The sequence below is a fragment of the Pinus tabuliformis genome, chromosome 4_2 (assembly GCF_031772625.1).
Source record: "Pinus tabuliformis cultivar Carrire ecotype Pingquan chromosome 4_2, CPIR1, whole genome shotgun sequence".
In the NCBI taxonomy this organism is placed as follows: Eukaryota; Viridiplantae; Streptophyta; class Pinopsida; order Pinales; family Pinaceae; genus Pinus; species Pinus tabuliformis.
The window spans coordinates 1,068,369,829-1,068,390,528 of NC_142304.1; the positions used below are offsets into that span (position 1 = coordinate 1,068,369,829).

General features: G+C 38.3%; 1 protein-coding gene across 1 annotated transcript in view; it reads right to left on the reverse strand.

The window, feature by feature from the left end:
• Window positions 1–348: 348 nt before the first annotated feature.
• LOC149173326 (uncharacterized) overlaps window positions 349–20,700 on the reverse strand; it is a 208,236-nt gene continuing 187,884 nt past the window's right edge. Inside the window, exon 5 of the mRNA XM_089426663.1 lies at window positions 349–443. Within this exon, the coding sequence (XP_089282789.1) occupies window positions 349–443 (95 nt within the window). The remainder of the gene's footprint in view (window positions 444–20,700) is intronic.

Below are 20,700 nucleotides of genomic sequence, written 5' to 3' on the forward strand. Positions count from 1 at the left end.
ATTAAATATTTCCCTAAGTCTAACTTAAGAAAAGTGGTTAATTAAATCAAATTAATCGAGGGAGATCGATTTTGCTCTAGAGATAATTAATTTAATTATTTATAATTGGCTTTGTAGCTCATATTTCTGAAATTTATAACTTTGGAAATTAATATTTCTTTTTTGACCAGATCAAAAAAAAGCGATAAGATCAAATTTTGGCCTTATTTCAATTATATGGTCTGTGCAGCGATAGTTATGTTCCACACTTATTGCAAAACCAAAAGAAAGATTTTTCAGGAAACATTCCAAAAATCAGTTTTCATTATTTGTAATTGCAGTATTCCAACCTGTGCAAAAGGAAACAATTCACAATAAACTTAAACATGCAACAGCCAGCAAATACCTCGGAAAGTTTGAGTCATTAACTTTTATTGTGCGAGCTGCAAACAATGTTGCTCCCCCTGCAACCAATCCATTCAAGGAATCAACATATGTCAGAAGTTGTCAAAGCAGATCCTAAACAGAGTTCTCGTGATCCAGCTACTTTCACAATCCACTAACCAATTGAACCTAAGCTATTTAGCCATCAAGGAATGGAAACAAAAAAGCAAATATCCTCGTGAAGAACATTTCCACTCATTGATGAGTACTCAACCTAAATTCTCCCTAAATGTAAAATATTAACATGATTTACTATAAATTGATATCATGTGCAGACATGTTCACATTTCACCTCATCCCATATAAATAGCGAAAAGGTAGAGATGGTGTCAGAATCCAAGCTTGAACTAATTGCATGTAAAATTATTGTATATTTGGAGAGTAAAGGCGCGCTTCTCCCAAGTATCCAAAGTCATAGAAAACTACAATCATATTCTCTAAGCAAGTTTTTTGCAATCTACTCTTCTAGAAATTCTGTTTATCAGTCCCCAACTTCATCTCTTGTCCATATCCAGTTTGGTATTAAAAGCTTGAGATTGAGCCTCTTAAGCCCTGGATTTTGATTTTCATAGGATTTTTTGGCCCACAAACAGGATATGTTCCTTCACAGTAACCTTCATGTCCATTCCAACAAAGGCAACAAGTCATCTCTGTTTTCTATGTAAGATCGACAACCCTACAAAATAACAAACTCAAAAGGCCCACTTGATTTTTTAGGTATGTCAACGCCCGCCCAGCATTTGATATTCACACACACACACATATGATATGTATATATGGATGCCCATTTGCTCACTTGTCTTGCAATTTTCTCTCACTCGTAACCTAGATCTAGTATATATTAGTATCTTCCATTTAACAACATTGGTCCACTAAAAAATTAGCATTCCAGAGTTGTTGAACAACTGGCTTTATTAATTTGCAGGAGAATGTTCTGCTATGTGTTTTGAATGAAGAATGCTTGACGTCCACAGTCAGTTGTATTATCAATTGTCCATTACTTGTAATGAAATAGCAATGATGGTGGTTGAAGATGATGTAGTTGATAAAAGCCAAAGTTCCATGTGCAGTATCAGCATAGGAGGATGTTAGTTCAGAGTTCAAATCAGCAAATCAGCCTCCATAAACAGCATATAGCAAATGTTTTAGATTAATTTGATCACTTTTGCAAGAGATAGCACTTGTTACAAATTGTGAATTTTAGATAACAATGGTATGTTCTATTCTCGCACAATTACCTCAATGTCCTTTTATTAGCCCAATGATAATTTCTACTTAATTTCCAATAGCAATCACATAAACCATTAAACCATTAATCACATGGACAGTAACTGTAAAAACATAAACGATAAAAAGACAAGCCAAGACAAGAGAACACCAAAATTTGGCTCAACCCAGGGAAAAACCCCAAGAAGGGAAAAACCCTTGATCAATTTTCCTTATTATAAATATCAAATGTTCAGTGAAGAGAGTACAATAATACAAAGTCAAAGTCAAATTTGACTTTACAAATCACTGTCCAAAACAGCCCTGTCAAATCTGCAATTCTGCTATCAGTCAACAGCAGTCAAATCAGCCCTAACTAGAAAGTCAACAGCAGTCAGTCTGGTCAAACTTAGCCCAAAACAGTCAATAAATCAGCACTCAAACTTGGTCAACCTGAAGTCCACCCTGCGGTCAATGTAGATCAAACAGCCAAGAAAATCTCGATTTCTGTGCCAATAAATGTGGCCTGCTGAAATAGGGATTCTCCCACAAAAATCGCAGTCAAATGAGGTCAAGCAAGGCTCAGTTGACGCTGGTCAAATCTGGCTGAAAGAGAAATTCAACGCCCAGTCAAATTGTCCTCCAAAAACTAGCACATGTGAAGAAGAAAGGTTACCCTGCAATCTGTACGACCCAATCAATGAAGGAGAGAGAAGAATATGTTAGTGTAATGAATGTGCCAAATGAGGTTCGAGGTCACTTCTATTTATATGTGATGGAGGAGGATCAATTTGCCCAACTTGACCCCAAGCTGACCTTGACAAATTACACGTGTGGGCTTGACTTCAAAAACATATTTCTCCTTGTCCAAATTTAGTGATCTTTAGGTCGATTTTGGTCCTCTCGAAAAGAGGAATTCAATGCAATAATTATCTCCATCAAATGAGCTATCCAAAGTGGAATTTGGCCCTAGTTGCCAACTTTAACACACCCTCTCAACTAGGGAGAATTCCACCTATCAATATTTGACCATCAGTCATCATACCATCCTGCCATCATCTACCATCTCTGCAATTCGTCTCAACTCTGTTGAACACTGATATAGATAATAAGAAGAATCGATCGAGAGTGAGTCACAAGAACTTACCACTCTCCACTGACAAAAGTCAATCCACATAAGGGGTAGAACCCCAATCAGACTTGATCCTGAATGATCAAGTTGTTGAACATCATGCATCCTAGACATAGGGAGTACGACAGTACATGATGCATCCATCTGTAATACTATGGTCCCTATCCTCTTTTTCCAACTCATTGGCCAGATGAAAGGTACTTCCCAAGGGTCTCGGACTACATGGGTAGGATGTATGTTGAGGTATTCGCAGGATAAGGTGAGCCACTCATCCTATGCATATGTCATCAATCGTAGGGGAAGGTGAACCACTCACCCTACACACATGTCAACCACCATAGGGGAAGGTGAACCACTCACCCTATGCTCTCATATATCATCATGGGGTATCACAGGGGAAGGTGAACCACTCACCCTATGGTCACACATAGCTCCAAGAAGTACCCCAAGCCCCCAGGAGCTCTCAAAGCTCAATGTCCAACTCAAGCAGGACCCTCATGGGAGGGTCCTTCCAGGACTCCAAGTCTCTCTTGGAAAGCTAAGAATTTGACATTCCCCAAGGGCTTCGTGAGGATGTCAGCAACCTACTAATTAGTCCTGATGTGTTGGAGCCTTATTTCTCCTCGTTGTACCATATCCTGAATAAAGTGGTACCTGATATCAATATGCTTGGAGCGGCCGTGGAAAATGAGATTCTCTAAAAGGAAAATCCCACTTTGGTTATCGCAATAGATAATGTGGTATCTAGCACATGCTCAAATAGCTCACTGAAGAGCTTCCTCAACCAAACAACTTCAAAATAGGCCTGTTGACCACTACATGTCAACGACCCATAGCAGTACACTTAGTCACCAGGTTCGGCGAATTTGAATGAAAAAATTCAAAATTCGCCGAACTTCAAACGAATTCGAATTTATCCGTTCAAGTTCGCCGAACAAAATGGCGAACTCAAACTTGAAACGAATTCGAATTTCAAGGCGAATTTAATCATTGAAAATCATTCAAATTCGTTAATATTCGTTGAAATTCGTTTGAAATTCGTTAAAATTCGTTTTGAAATTCGTTAGTGTGCATTATGGACTTTGAATTTGACTTTAAATTGATTTTTATTTATATATATACATTTTTTTTTTCAAATTTCTATATGTCGAACTTTATCGGCAAAATTTTAGGTGCCGAACTTTATTTGAATTTCAAGGTCACCGAACAAGAACATGAACACGAACACGAACCTAGTGACTTAGGCAGTACACCCCCTTTTTTCGCAAAAGGGATAGCGCATGATCAATGTGTCTGTGCCGTCCAGCTGTCATCATCAGCTTGATCATCATGTTATAATGTAAACCCATTCTTCATGTATATGATATAAATAATCTCAGTGGAACCCTGTCATGTATGTAACAACCTAGGTAAACCTACCTTTCTAGTGACGATCTCCATTCTGGGAGGTTTTTTGTCTTACCAATCCATTCTGGGAGGTTTTTTGTCTTACCAATCCATTCTGGATGGTCGGCAGAGTTTCCCCCTCTAGTCTTACCCCAAAGCTAGAATGGATTTTGTCGCTAGGATCTTAGGCGAGTCTTAGTGTTCTAAATCGAGTCTATGTAAAAGTGATTTGGGAATAATCATAACTATTTGGTTAGGTTATTTTATTACAAATTGCTTGCTCTGTTGGATTATATTTGTGTCACAGAAATGGGTGGTCTATTACAAATGGGTTCTCTCCTTTATAATGTAAAAAATATGAAAATCATGATGTAAAGTGTATTGAGGGTTGGAAAATAATTTATCTCCTCATAGGTTAATTAATTAAATTTTTTGGCCAAAAATTAATTAAAATCCTAAGCCAAAAATTTAATTAATTCTAGGTCCTAGGTAAATTTAAATTCTCCAAAGGCAAAATTCGTCGGTCCTAAAAAAATAAATTTTAAAAGGTCCCGGGACTAAGGTAAATTAATTATTTTGCTAAATTTTAAACCTTTGATCCTTGGGGATTAAGTCAAAGTCAATTTTTTGGGGAAATTAACTCAAAAGTTCTATTTTTTAGTTAATTAAAATACATTTAATTAAAAATTTCGAATTTCCCCAAATATTTAAATATTTCGACAGATGAGATTAAAAAAAATTTTAATATTCATCAACGATCAAGATTTCTTTGATGAGGATCACTTGAACTAGCCGTTGGAGGATTTATCTTTAAATAGGAAGTCATTTGTCAGTTGATCCATCCAATCTTTTGATCATGTGCTTAGCAAGAAGCTCGGGTGTAATATTTTTTTCTGGATAATAAAGAAATACTTTGGAGATAAATTCTATTGGTGTTACTCTTCATGGGAAAACTGTAAAATGTGTTGTTTTCATGCATAATTTTTTCTAAAGCCATTGATGATAGCTTTTGAAGAGTGATTTGAGTACAGGTAGCTTGCTCAGTCATCGGGGTTTGAATAATAGTTTAAATTTTGAACGTAATAGCACGTATCTCTATTTGTCAGAATGAGTTTTGCAGGGAAATCTTGATTTTAGATCCTCGGGCGTTGTGGGAAGTTTTCAGTTGGACCAGCCAACTCCCGATCTGTTTTCTGAAGAGCCCAGGTAAATTAGCTACGGCTTATCATAAGATTTTGTTAGTGATACACAGAGGGTTTCGAGTTAACACCTCCTTTAAAATTTAAAAAAACTATTTTTTGTGGAAAATTTGATAGATATGGCTATTAAGAGCCTTAGAGTATCAGATCTGGGAGCGGAGTTGGACTCATACTCCTCAGATCCGATAAATCTGTAAATTATTTGTATAGATTTATATATTATTTGTAAAAATATGTTATTTACTTGTGTAGATCTGAAATTTTATAACATAATTTTGAATTTTAACACTTGGGTTTTTGGGATTTTCTCTATTTTTGTACATATTGGGTATTGGGTTTTTCTCTTTTCACTTGTGCAGGAATAGATCTGAGAAATCAGCCAAGGAAATCTTCAGATCTGAGCCAGATCTAGACCTTGGGGGGCAAGATCTGGGCTCAAAGATTGTTTGCAGGAATAGATCTGAGAAATCATCCAAGGAAATTTTCAGATCTAAGATTTTTTCAAGGAGATCTGGGGGTTTTGAGACAGATCTAGGCCCTGGAGGGCAAGATCTTGTCCCAAATATTTTTGCAGGGCCAACCATTAAAGATTTTGCAACAAATTTGAAGATCTGAAGCAAAATAATTTTTTTAGAAAAAGAGTTTCAAGTTTTGGGGCTCCTAAGCCCAGATCTGCCTTTTCCTAACCCAACTCTAGCCCTATTGGGCCTAGTGCTAGCCCTCATTGGCTGTAGATTCTTCTTGCTCCATTTCTAATCTGAATATTTAGTTTTTTGACGTTGATCATTGGTGATTTTTTGCAGAAAAAATTGGTAAAAATTTGTGTTTCAGCCTTCAGGTATTGGAATTTTTTTGGCAACTTGAGCAAGTGATCTTCAAGGCCTAGGGCCTAAGGGTTTGATCTTTAAACCCTCTTTTTCCTCATTGTTTGTTACAACAATCATGTACATTTTTAATGGTGCCATAATTTCATGTGGGTTAGCCTAAAATTAGTTCCTAAGTTGCCTAACACATTAAGGAATTAATTTTTGAGTTGGGAATCCATCATTAAGCCTATTTCATATTTTAATTGCTGACTGTAATAAGTATATCGGATCCGATATAATTCTCGAAATCACATCATAACACGCTGAAATTTTTTGATAATTTATGTGGGCAAGTTTGGAAAATTTTCGGTAAATTTTTGGTATAAAGATAGGATTGATAGCTTACTGTTTTCATTGTCATATTCTTGTTGTCATAACATTTGTTTACTGTTGTCCTAAACAATTCACTGTTGTCCTAAAAACGATTCTCTAAAAGTTAGGAATTTTAATAGCCGTAGTCTTTAACACGACTTTTTGAAAGCCTTTCCGGCGATTTTTTCCGGTGAAAATCCGGCAGTAATTTATTGAAATCGAAGTTTGATAACTAGTTTCTGCACAATGAAAGCGTCTCAGGGGTTTTTCAGGGTGCTGAATCCGAATATGCAGTTAAAAAACCATTTTAACTGCAACAAATCATGATTTCATCTCAATTTCTTCCGCCGGATTCCGTCACCGGAATCTCAAAAAGTCGCATTATAGACAACTCCATTTTAATATCGTTGTGGAAGTAATTGTCATAAGAATCTAGATGGGTGATCTTCTTGATTGTAGCAAGCATTTCCCTGCTGTCATAAAGTCTTTTTTGCTACTCTTTTTTATCATTCAAACATATTGGTTGCCATAGATTAAATTCTGAAATTTCAAGTGATTTGAGTTCATAACACAATTCAAAATTTGTTTGACATGTTTCGCTTAGTTTGGTATTTTAATTTCACTGATGTCATTAGAAAAATTGTTGCTGTCCTAAATCTAATCTTTGAAAATAAGTGTTTTTGGATGACTGTTTGCATAAGTTCAGGTCAACAAAATTTTGGTACAATTATTGGCAACAAAATCCAAGTTTAAACTCCTATTTTCTAAGTTTCTGAATCACATACACACAAGCTCATTGCCTAAAGAAGATTCATTTCACACACTTGGAACATATAAGTCTAATATTTTAAATTGCCCAAAGGTTTTCTTGTTTGGTGAATGGTAAATATTTTGAAATCTGTTGAGTTAAGTATCATTGAAAAGGCTTGCATTCGATTTGGATCTAATTGAAAACTTGGGCTATTTGAATATCTCTTAAGTATTTTTGGAATTTTCAAATAATTGTCATTGAAGCATAAATTAGATAAATGCTCTAGTTCTCTTTCTTGACATAGATATCATTATTGACTTGTAGTTATTATAATTTTTTGCGTATTATTGATCTTTCCTTAAAAGCATATATGTATCTTATTAGCACTTGAGATATTTGGCACTTTGTATTGTATAAAACTGTTTCTTCATTTCATTAAGTACTCCTGTCATCAAGTTAATCAATACTAAGTACTTGAGTCTTAAACGATCTTACCTCAAGACTACTCACTCATCCCTTTGCTAATCACATCTTGCATCTCTTTTCATCATAATAACATTTTCCTTAGCGGCAGTTGTCCATCATGTACTTGGTCCTAAATTTCTTAGCAAGATAGTTGACTCCACAAGGCACTGGTATCAATTGTATAAATTGAATCATTTAAGTCTTGCTAGATCTAAACAAGTACTTGGTTGCTCAACTGTCTCCCAAACTGGTTGGTTCCCAACTAGACCTCCTTCATTCCATTTTCGTAGGGTCCACCCCCCTTAGTTTGCTATAGGGAGACAATTTAAACGAAGAGATTGGGGATCAGGGTGACAACCCTTGATCTGAGCCATCGTCGCGGCGCTGACATGAGTTTTGCACTTTGTCTAGAAGCAGATTTGAAGACTTGTCGTTGGAGGGCTTTATAGACTTATATACATTTAACACATGCTCAAGAAGAGCTCTTCATACATTACATTAATTCTATGACGCTAATGATAAATCCTAAGGCTCTCAATGGGAACCATCTAGATAAAAACTCTTGCTCGTGAAACCCATGAAGCAAGGCATTACAAAAATTATTTTATTCTATTTTTTTCATCATTTACAAAGAACATAATTACATGTCATTATGAAGACTGAACCTAGTTACACTTTACAACACTCCCTCTTAACTAGGGAGTTATTCATAATGATACTTGGTCATTCTCAATATGAAGAATTTATCATAAGAAGAGTCGAATTGGTAACCCATTTGTTTAGCATCATATTAACCAACGTTATATAGCAAGGCCTTGACTAATAGCTCTATCTCTCCACAAGATCTGAGCTCAATGCTGGCGAGACCCAATGATTTATAGACACCCTCAGCATCATTGTCTCTCTCGAAACATACCCCATCGGGTTCTCAGGGTGTGTTCCATGAGGACTATTCTTATCTTGGGCTCCCTAACCCTCAAAGAATATCGTTCCTCCACGACTCCTCTTATTTTAGATGCCTTATCACATCATCAAAGGGTATCGAATGCCAAATGATTACCCAATCCTCTATTCTGTCTTCCCAAGTGAAGACAAGAATAATGTGTCTATCTCTCTCCCTCTCAATTAGGGAGGAAAAGTTTACTTATACCTAAGCTCCCACTTAATTAGAGACTTACAACAGCTCCTTAGGTGGAGATGATAGGACAACCAGCTGCTAGAAGAACTCCTTCCTTCGATGTCATGTAATTTCTTTTGTTCAAGGAGTCTTCTTGCTTTGGGGACTTCTTCATAGGGCACAGACCATTTATCACTTTCATCCATGAGTTAGTTAGGTCATCATCCTTCTCATCAAAAAGTGAACTATCTTCATGCCATGTTGCTTCCTTTGGCAAACCTGCATAAACCCATCCAGCTATTTGTTCAATAAGAAATGAACACTTAAATCAAAATTACCTTTGTGATGGTCTTTCAACATGACCTCTTCCAATGTGTATCAGTATCCTGCATACATGTTGACATACCTCCCAAAGATATCCATTGTCAAGGGTCTCCATCTTTTTCAGACTTCCATCAGAGTCTTCATATCCTTCCGAGAAATTTCCTAGTCAGATCTTCTTGGTCTTTCGGATGTTCATTTCCTTTACCATGGTTGCATATCTCACGATCTCTTCTTTCTTTCTTCACACATTTCATTCCCATGAGCTTCCAATCAGATCCAAAAACCCCTCCCTCCCTTCGCTTGCCTGTTTTTCTATCAAAACTTCATATCCATTAATGTTGCACATTCACCTCTATTTATTGAGATGTGTCGAGCTCTAACTCAAGGGGCTCCATTAGGGTATGTGCCCCCTGGTTCAAAGAAGCTTAGAACCACATTGTTGATGAAGGCAAAAAAAGAGGTGCAAAAAATGCTTGAGCCTATTAAAGCATCATGGCCAACATCTGGGGTTTGCATTGTTTTTTATGGATGGACAGATCCAACACGACACCCACTCATCAACTTCATGGTGTTTTCCTTGAATAGTCAAGTTTTCTTGAAAGTAGTGGATACACTTGGAGAATACAAGGATGCACAATATATTGGTGAGTTGTTTATTAAAGTTATTGAAGATGTAAGTGTTGATTCTTGTGTGCAAATCATTACAGATAATGCACCTGTTTGCAACGTTGCTGGCATGATTGTGGAAGCTAAATATCCACAAGTGTTTTGGACACCTTGCATTGTCCATTCATTGAACTTAGCACTGAAATCCATTGCTTCTGATGTGCTTTGGATTGGTAACATTATTGAGGATGCACGACATATCCATAACTTTGTACAAAATCGTACAAATGCCCTCACTATCTACAAGGAGTACAACAATCTATCATTGTTGAAGATTGCGGATACACGATTTGCCTCTTCATTCATCATGTTGAAGAGGTTGAGGGAAGTCAAGACCGCTCTTGGGGCCATGGTTATTTCAAAGTTTTGGTCTTTTTGGAGAAAGACAGATCAAGTAGCATCTAAAAGAGTGAAGGACACAGTGCTAGATGATGCTTGGTGTGAGAGGGTAGATCTACTTATTCAAATCATGGACCCTATCATTTCTTTGCTTCGATTTGCAGATACAGACCAACCCATCCTAGGAGAGGTTTATCAGGGATGGGATTCCATGATTCAGTCTGTGAGGAGCATTATTTTACAAAGTGAGTGCCCCGAGTATGAGATATCACCAGAGGCCTTCTTCACCACTATACAGGATATTCTTGTCAGCAGATGAGACAAGAATTGCACACCTTTATATTGTTTGGCTCACTCATTGAACCCAAAATACTACAGCCATGAGTGGCTAAATGGTGGACCTTCCCGCAGATTCCCTCCTCACATGGATGGAGAAATCTCACAAGGGAGGAAAGATGCATTCAAGCGGGTTTTTCAGGATAGAGCATTGCTTGATGAGGTTGAGGATGCCTTTGCAGAGTTTTCCACTGGCATTGGTCGAGTTGCAGGATATGATCTAATTAAAGAAAGGGGAGCTAAGAAGCCCTATTCTTGGTGGGAAAATCATGGGGCAACAAGCCCTCCTCTACAGCAGTTAGCCATGAGGCTCCTCTCTCAAGTGACTTCATCCTCTTGTTGTGAGAGGAATTGGAGCACATATGAGAATTTGTATAGTGTTAAGAAGAGCAGGCTTGAGCAGTCTAGGGCAGAGACAATAGTGTATGTGCACACCAACCTTCGTCTTATTTATAGGCAGAGGGAAGAGTGGTTGAAGGGAAAGACAAAGATGTGGGATGTCTTTCTTGATGATATGGGTCTGGACAGCAGTGTTCAGTTGGCATTGGCCAACATGGATCTCAATGATCCAGTGCTAGACCCTGTCAGATTTGATGATGGTGATACTATAGAGGGGTCATCCTCCACACCAGCAGATGCAGAGATGACTTTGGATACAGGGGAGGAGGATGCAGCAGAGGAGAGCAGTGGTGACCATGATGATGAGGACAGTGATGCTGATTTTGATGATGACTATGAGGATTGATGACTCATGAGTCATAAGCTACCTACTGCCTTGAGGCTTGTATATTTGTAGTCGTTTTGTATTTTCTATTTCTATTTTCCATTGGCATTGCACTACCTATGTAACACATTTTGATTTTGATGACTTAATGAGAAAACTACAGCTGTCAGTATCTTTATCTTACTATCTTGTCTTTCTCCTATTGGATCATTGATGAATTGAATATGTATTATGAATTCAGAATTTATCATTTATCATTTATGTGACATGTCACAAATTACAATTGTATTTGAATTTTGTATGTACTATCACTATGCATAATGTTACTAACTTACTTTGTAAACAGTAAAACTTACATCTAGATGAAGATCTATGTTTGAAATTGATGAATTTGTGTAAGAAATATCTAATTTTTAATATATATATATTTAATAAAATAATATATAACATATCTGAACGTGTCCTGTTCTGGGGGGTCAATGTTTCCATATCCGACACTTGAATCCCTGTATTCGTCGAATCCTGAATCCACGTGTCAGGTGACTTAGCTTATCATTGATCCATCTATTCATGTGATTCCTCTCATATTGGGACTCGTCCCATCGGTGAAAGTCCGTAAAGAGGAGGGAGCCTTAAATGAGGTGACAGTGGACTATCACTCCATTTGCCCCTTGAGCTAGCAATTGCTCTATAGGATCCTCTCGTAGGACCCCTACTAGTTTGAGCGCTAACATATTGGCGTCATTGCCGAGGAGGAAGCAAGTCTACCTCCCTAAGTGAATCATTGAGGAATTGATTCATAGACAACACTTCCAATATTCCTCTAGCAACTCCTCTCATTGTCCAATCCCCTAGCTTGATTGAAGGCAACAACATTCTTCCTTTAACTAGGGCTGTTGCAAGAAAGGGAAAACGAACTCCATCACCCGTTAGAACCATCCTTCTCCTTGAATATGAAAAAGTTGTTGATCACACCCTCAAGACGGCAACAGACTCTACCACCAGCCTAAACCAAGATCACCAAAAATGTCACGAAGTGAGAAGGATTTGATTAGTGCCTTTTCCCCTTTAAACTTGAGTAATGATCCTAAGCCTTTACCTGAAAAATACAATAATTGGCTACCCAAGTTTAAGGGTGATGCTACCATAAGTGCTCGTGAGTCGTGACCATGTTGAAGAGTTTTGTTGGGCCATTTCTCATAGATTAGTATTTGATGAAGATAGGATCATGATGCTTTTTGCATTATCCTTTGAAGGGCCATCTAGGGAGTGGTACCTAAGTTTCGCCCCAGGATGCATAGAAATGTCTGACCAATTTGAGGATATGTTCATGAGAAGATGGTCATGTGATGCACAGGGAACATTCAACATTGACAAATTTTACCAAATAAGTAGGTGAAGGGAAGATATCAAGGATTATCCAAAAATTTGACAGGGTAGTAAGGGATATCCCTAACCATTTGAGACCCCCTGGCACTAACATCCTTGACAAATTCATTAAGGCAATTGGTGGTCATTTGACATATGCTTTAAGGGATAAGAAACCTAAGGCCTTGGCTGAGGCTAAAGGGTCAGTCATGGAAGTTGAACAAAACCTACAAATTTCTAAAATGGATGTGGATTAGTGCCCTAAAGCTAAGGTTGAAGTCAAAAAGGGAAAATCCACGAACCAAACCGAAGAGACAATTTAGTGCTCCTTAAGATATTCGATAAGCTAATTGAGGAGATGAATTCACGAGATAGACTCTACACTGAAAATGCAAACACCTAGTAAGGAACCTGAAAGCTCTAGCATGACTCATGGAGAAGAGGAAGAAATGCAACATGATATATCAAAATTACAAGACCAAGTGCAACAATTGTCCCTTGCACAAAAAGGAACAGAATCTAAGATGGATGGTTTAAAGAAAGATGTAGAAGCTAAGATGGATGGTTTAAAGAAAGGTGTAGAAGCTAAGAAGGGTAATAAATTATCACCAAAGTATTATGGTCCGTACAAGGTGTTGCAAAAGATTGGTACTATGGCATACAAATTGGAGCTTCCTGCAGCTTCTCGATTGCACCCAGTTTTCCATGTTTCATGTTTAAAGAAGGTTATAGGCGACAAGCTCCGATACCAAATGTTATGAAACCAGCTCAAGAAAAGATAGATCAACGCCTTAGAATTCAGCCTCTTCGAGGGGGCAACCTCCTTTACATTACATAAATGAACAATTCTTGGATGATTCAAATGACAAAACCTCCTTTCTATATATAGGAGTCTAAGGAGTCACAATATAATCCAGCCGACCTAACAATAATAATATAAAGCCACAAAAATAATAATAGAGGGATTCTATGGGGCACAGAAGTAACAATATGGGGGCAATAGGGGCACAACAATATTAATAAGGGGTATAACTACAATAGTATTGGGGTAATCACTAGTATTATAGGGACCCAACACTCACCAGCTTGGACAGGGCCCAAAAATCAAATTATATTCCCAAAGGCAAGCCTTTCCCTAGAAAGAAAAATGATAAAGACAAGCCAAGCTCATCTCAAGCCCCCAACACTTTGGCTCCAACAAATGTTGTGGAACAAGAATCATCCTCTGAGGATGAACAAAGTGATGAAGATGAGAGTGAAGATGAAGAAATCAATGAGCAAGCTAATATCTTAGAATTTGAAGCCTTTAACACTTTTCTAGGTGGCTCATACACTCATCCTCCCATTAGTGAAGTGACCATTACAGAAGAGAAAAATGAGCCAATCGTCAACGCCGATGATAGTGGAAGATTTAAAGGGATCCAATATTCATGAAAGAACAATCATGAGAATCCAACAACCTCCCAGGAAACCAACAAGAATGAATCTTTTCCTAAGCAGCCCCTCACAAAGAACCTCTCCTTAAAGAACCCCTTAAGAAGGATCCTCCAAAGAAAGTCAATTCTAAAGGGAACCCTCAAAAGGGAGAACCCACAAAAAGGGATAAGGGTAAAGAGGTTGAGCTTGATGTTGATATAGAGGTTGTTATAGGAAAGATGATTGTCCAGGTTCCATTAAAAGAGATTGTGAAACTTCCACGACAGCATTGGCAAGCCAAGAAAACCCTTGGGTTTGAAGAAGAAGACATACTCGTAGCATTGCAAAACATCCAACTTCCTAATTTAAACCCAAGACATGAACCATTCCTCCTCACCTTAGTTGCTAATGACCCCGTATTGCATAGCTACATGTTAGATTCGAGGGCTTCCTCGAATATTATGCCACTAAAAGTCATGAAGCAATTGAATCTTAGCATTACTCGTAGGTACAAGGCGATTTGGGGGTTCAATTCTCAACCGATTGAAGTAGAGGGCCTCATAAAGGATCTCAAAGTTTCTTTGGCTATGAATCTTGATATATCATTACTAATGGATGTCGTGGTCATAGATATTCCTAATGTATGGGGGATGCTACTATCAAGGAAATGGAGTGCCACTGTGGGTGGTCAACTTCAAAAGGGACTTATCTTACGTCACAATTCCGTAGTCTAATGGGACTCCTTTCATCCTTTATAAAGAACCTGCATACCCTACCCATGTGGTGAAGCTTGGACCAATCCCTTATTACAAGATGCCCAAGATTAAGAAACCTTCTCCCATTCTTCCTTCACAAGAAGTTTGTATCCTCAAAAGGCCTAGTCACAAACAAAACAAGAAATGGAAGCCTAAGAAGGAATACAAGGTTGGGGATGTGATCTTGGTAGATAAAAACCATGTGCTTGTCAAGATTCATGGAAAGGTTCGAGAAGATTATTATTACATTGCCAAACTTAACGATGAACTTTGGCCATAACCAATCAAATTGAGTTATATCACCCCTTTCCTTGACACTTGACATTGTATCATATGCATGTTAGGGTAGGATGCATTACATGTTGATTTTCTCATTAGAACTAACATCATATGATATTATCATGAAAGACTAGCTCCATTTATATTAAAATTGCATGTTATCTTATTTTCTTGTTGGTTTTATGGCCTAATACTAAGCATGGGTGATCATAAGACACCAGAAAAACATGTTGCCCTGTGAGTTTGGTCTTTGATATGTGCAGGTAACAGGTTTGTGGTCCCAAGAGATTGTTGGTGTTCTCATGACCTCCCATTCGAGTACGTTCGTGCACTCTTCTGAGAGCTCATGTCCCAGTTGGAGCCAAATGTTACCAACCACTTGTGGATAGTATCCATAGGAGAAAATGGAGTCCAACTATGCAACTAGAAGTGAATTGGCCTCTCCAACTATACTATAAGAACATGAAAAAACCATGAGTGACTGAAGCACTCCATAAAATAGAATGTTTATCCTATCAAATATCATCAAAAAGCCATGTAAGACACCTCAAATCCTAGGGCACACTCATCAATAGGTCATCCATCCTCATTCAAAAGTTGAAAACCATGTGAATCCTGAAATAACAATGAGCGAATGGAGCACTCACTGAGAATAAGTGTCTATTTGATCATACATCACCATAAGATTATGATAGACACATCAAACCCTAGGGTAGCCTCACCAAGAAGTATGATGCCATCAATCATGCCAATATTTGCCTTAAACACTAGGTTGCTCCATCATAAATTCCAAATGTACAAAAAGGGGGGGGCTCTAAGAAATTATGTCTATCTCATTAAGAACCATCATAGGAATTCAATTGAACGAAATACTAGAGTGCTCCTCCTCTACAATCATATTTCGTCATACAAACATGCTAGGAATAACATTCAGAAAGTTGATCCAAAGGCGTGAAGATAGACAATAGATGATTGATCAATCAATATCATATCAATGTGCTAAGAAGCATGTCATCACTATCCATCTAAGAATCAAGTGTAACCATGAAGAGAAAGACACAAACATAATCCCATTGAATCAATGTGCATCAACATCATGGTGAAGCAAGAGGATCTTCAAACATCATCAATCCCAACCAAGATGTACCATCTCCAAGCAAAGATAGAAGATCCATTAGCCACCGAGCATGTCACCCCTATCATGTGATCAAAATCATAAGTTTACAACTCATGTAATATGAGGGGTAGCACTAATTATAAAATAATTTTTTTGCTTCAAGTCTGCATCCAGTACCTGAATATTAAGATGTGGATCAAACAATTTGATAAGTTCGTTAGTCAAGTTGTGTAAACAAGCCTTTTGGTGATTGCAAGGCATGTTGCATTTAAATTTTAAAACAATTATACGGTTTATTTATCTGACATTAGTACAATGTCTTGTGAAGCTCGCACCTTGAGCTTTGCGATGGTCTTTTATGTACATAGTTTTCATAATAGTCAGTGATTGACAACTTAATAAAACATCCTCCCAGGGATTTAGCCTCACCAAATTTTATATTTGCAGCTATGTTACAGGAATAACTCGCACCCAAGGAAATGTGTATGTTTCCAAGCACCCCTGAAAACCTCTTAAGAGATGCCTACAGGGGTTACTTGAGAACTGACACTTTTGGGACATGTTTTCTTCGCATTTTCGAGATGTTTCATGGTATCAGTTTCATTTCCTCCTTTTTTAACATATATTAATATTTTATTTTCCTATTGTTAGTGTTACCGCTCAAACTAGCAGAGGTCCTAGAGGGGCACACTTGCTAGGTCAAGAGCAACAATGGAGCTTTTCACTATCTTCATTTATTCCACCCCAGCCGAGGAGTCTAGTTGTGTTTTGATAATCAGTGAATATTACCTTTCTTCCTGTCAGAAAGTTGTTACTTATCCCCCACACCCCAATTCTCCAGGCCAATGGAGTTCCTGGCTGATGGATATGCTTGAGTGATTCAGAAGGTCCATCCATAGAAGGTCCTACTAGGTCCAAAGCCCACTGTCACCACAGCTAGAGCTCCCTACTCTTTACGGACTTTCACCAATGGAGGAGACCCGATATATAGAGAATCACTTAAGAAGGATAGATCAAATGAAATGGATATGAAATGATTCCAATGACCCCTTCCTAAGAGAACCTCAAGATTAGGGCTTACTTGCTTTTTAAGCAAGGAGGGATTGGTGAGGATTTGAGGGCTAGGTATAATGAATGTGACTTGCAAAGGAGCTTCCCAATCCCTAAATTCCTTATGAAATTTGGTTTCCCAAGTGGTTTTTGGAGAAATAGATTTGATATGAAATGGGACCACACGAGCCCAAGTGGACCCCCGGATAGGTCAAGGGAATGGGATTTAGTAACCAATGGTGTACTTGACCTAATTAGGGAGGAGAAAGGAATCAAAGAGAGAAATTTCAATGAAAGCAATGCAATGGCCCCTATGAGGTAGCTAGCCTAAAGAAACCTAGGGTGAAATTTGGTCTCAAGGCTAGGGCTTGGGATATCTCGGGATCCAACCGTTGGAATGACCTCAAATTTGGAGGACACCTAGGAGACTCCCCAACACAGTAGAGGCCAAGAAATCGAAATTTTTCTGTGGGTGGTTTGCTGGGAAAATGATGCCCTAGGGGACCTAATGGGGCTACACCTAGAAAGAAGATGAGAAGGTGAAAAAAATAGTTTTTAGGGTGATCACCTTATGGTAGACTAGTGCCTAATCCTTTGGGGAGATTGGAGTCAAGAAGAATAATGAGAATGGACTTTGATTTCTAGGTCAAGGAGGCTTCAAGGACAACTCCGCTTAGCATTAGGGCAAAGGAGAGTGACCTTAAAAGCTTTATACTTTGTTTTGCAAGATTAGACGGCTTATCAAGATAAATTCAACCATAGAATTATACCTAGGAAGATTCATTCATCATACATGGCCCATAGATGGAGAGACGCTATCTAGAAACATAATTCCACAATTTTACAATAACGGATGCAACAATTAGCCCTAGTATAGAGAAAATCTCATCATCAATGCATGTGACAAAGTAAAAGAAAGAAGAGCATTAAATTGTACTTACATGTAAGAAAATATATCCAACCATCAACAATTTGCCAATCAAGAAACTCCAAGACAAGAGAAGATAATCCAAACATCAAAATTCATTCCATGCTCCAAAATTTTGTCCACCAAGAAGGATAGTGAAAATCTAAAGAGATACAAGTCCAAAACCAAGAGATGATTGAAAATGAATTCACATCACTTGTATGTATACACCTCTAATGAGTTTAATTTAGCTAATTATGCCTAATTAAGCCCCTAGAATAAAATAATGTACAAGATAAGTAACTTTTGGCAACAAGCCCACCAAACTAGCTCATAAACAAAAGAATAAACCTCTTAAGGGGTCAAATGATCAAAAAAGCATGTCGTTGGGCCTTGGAGGAAGCCTGATGAAGTCGCCTTGGAGGAAGCCTGATGAAGTCCATAAGTGCCAAAATCTGAAATAGGACTCCCAAAAGCAATGGACAAGGGGGTGGTCCCTTGTTCTCCAAGTGGTAAACCTGTGGTACTCCCAAGTGGGTGTGGGGGCACACAAATGTCCTCATGGGTCTCCAAATAAGTCGAAGATGCCTGTACACCCTCTGCAAAGGCTCAGATGATTGGTTAAATGATGCCACATCACCATACAAGTCATGGGTCGTCTGCCGAGTGTATAATGTAACTGTGGGGCCGGATGGACATGGTGAACTAGGTGCATCTTCCTTGTCCAATAGCTGAACCATAAGAAATCTATGAATGACTCTGGGGATCCATGTAGTGGTATCGGTTGTTGCGAAGACCCATGGCTCTCTACTCACCCTACATGTGCCAATGTGGCCCTCTAGAGGGTTAGGACCCCGTATAGGTAGACCAAACCCAAAATGGAGACCATTTGTAATCCTGAATAAGATCCAATGTGTCCCCACACCTTCCATCATATCAAGTCATTACAGCAATCAAGTAAAAGAGTTTACAAACCATGGACAATAAGTGGGCACTTCATAATGACATGCCCTTCCATAGTGGGCTTTGGCATGCGACAATGTCTTTAAGCTCAAAGAGGGGTTAACCAATCATCCTATTAGGTGCTTTCTACTTCTAAAGGGGGTGATATATTCATGGTACATCCAGTGTTTTTAAAACCGGAACCGGTGATCGGACCGGTCCACCTAATGAACCGGTTTACCGACCGGAACCGGTCTAACCGGGACTGGTTTGGTCTAAACGAACCGGTTTTAGAAAAATACATTAAATAATTATTTTTTAATGAAAAAAACTATTTTTAAGATTTAAAAGCATGATTCCAAGCCAATAGAGACAAAATATGCAAAGATTGCTCATTTATATACCATGTAAAGGTGAATATATCAAAATGGCGCCGAGTGCAATACATATCATCGACAAAATACATAAGCAATGAGGCTCTAAACCACTAAGAAGATATTAATATCACAAGTAAATTTCATCTAAGGAAAATGTTAGGTTTAATATGTTGCCCTAACCATTTTCCAACATGGTATCAAAGCTATGGTTTGTATCCTTGGTAGCTGGAAATATCACTATTTCATCTGTAGCTTGATCATTTGGAGATCAAGTATAACAAGACTAGCAAGAAGCTTATACAAAAGAAGAGAACCAAATGACAGACAAAAAGTCTGCCCCTAAATTAAAATAGGTCTGCATAGAGGTCCAAAGTCTGAGGTGTTTCAGAGACACGAGAATCATAGAGGTTCAAAGTCTGGTGTATTTCAAAGACCCAAGAATCACAAAGATCCAAAGTCCGGAGTATTACAGAAACCCAAGAATCACAGTAACTTCGTATAGAAGTCCGAAGATTGTAGGCCTAATAACATTGCAGAGGTACAAAATCTTCCTTGGTTAATAGAGGTCCGAAACTATAATGATACTAAAGAAGGTCTGAAGATTTCAGTGGATTACAAAGGTCTGAATTACAATGGTATTTCAATTTTCCCGAATTGCAGTGATATTTTAAGAACTTAGAAAATTGTAGTAAGGTTTGAGAGATGAAGTATCTAGAACATGTATCATTCCTATTGATAAAGTCATGAAAATCATAACCCCTAAACCACTAAACCACTAAACAACTGCGTTTTTTGTCATGTTTCAGTGGGCTGTCCATAAACCGGCTGGTTTAGGACAAAAACGGCCGGTTAGCAATAAACCGGCCGGTTTTGACCTAAACCGGCCGGTTTTTACCGGTTAGGTCAATTTTCCGGGCACATGGGGCTTCTAACCGGGTTTTTTCACCGGTTCTGACCGGTGAGCCTCCCAACCGGCCGGTTAGGCTGGTAACCGGTTGGACCGGAACGGTTTTTAAAACTATGGGTACATCCAACAAACGGTGGTGGCAAGTGATATAATGATGGAGTGGAGTAGGAGACAAAGGGGAATAACCTGGGTCACATCCCATGGCACAAGGGTAGCTAATAAAGGGAAGCCCATACTTGGGTAAATAATGTATAGGAGGGAGCAATCGTGGTACATGAGTTACCCTGGCCTTGCTTTTTCCACCCTTCTTCAAATGCCTTTTGCCTTTTGTCATTT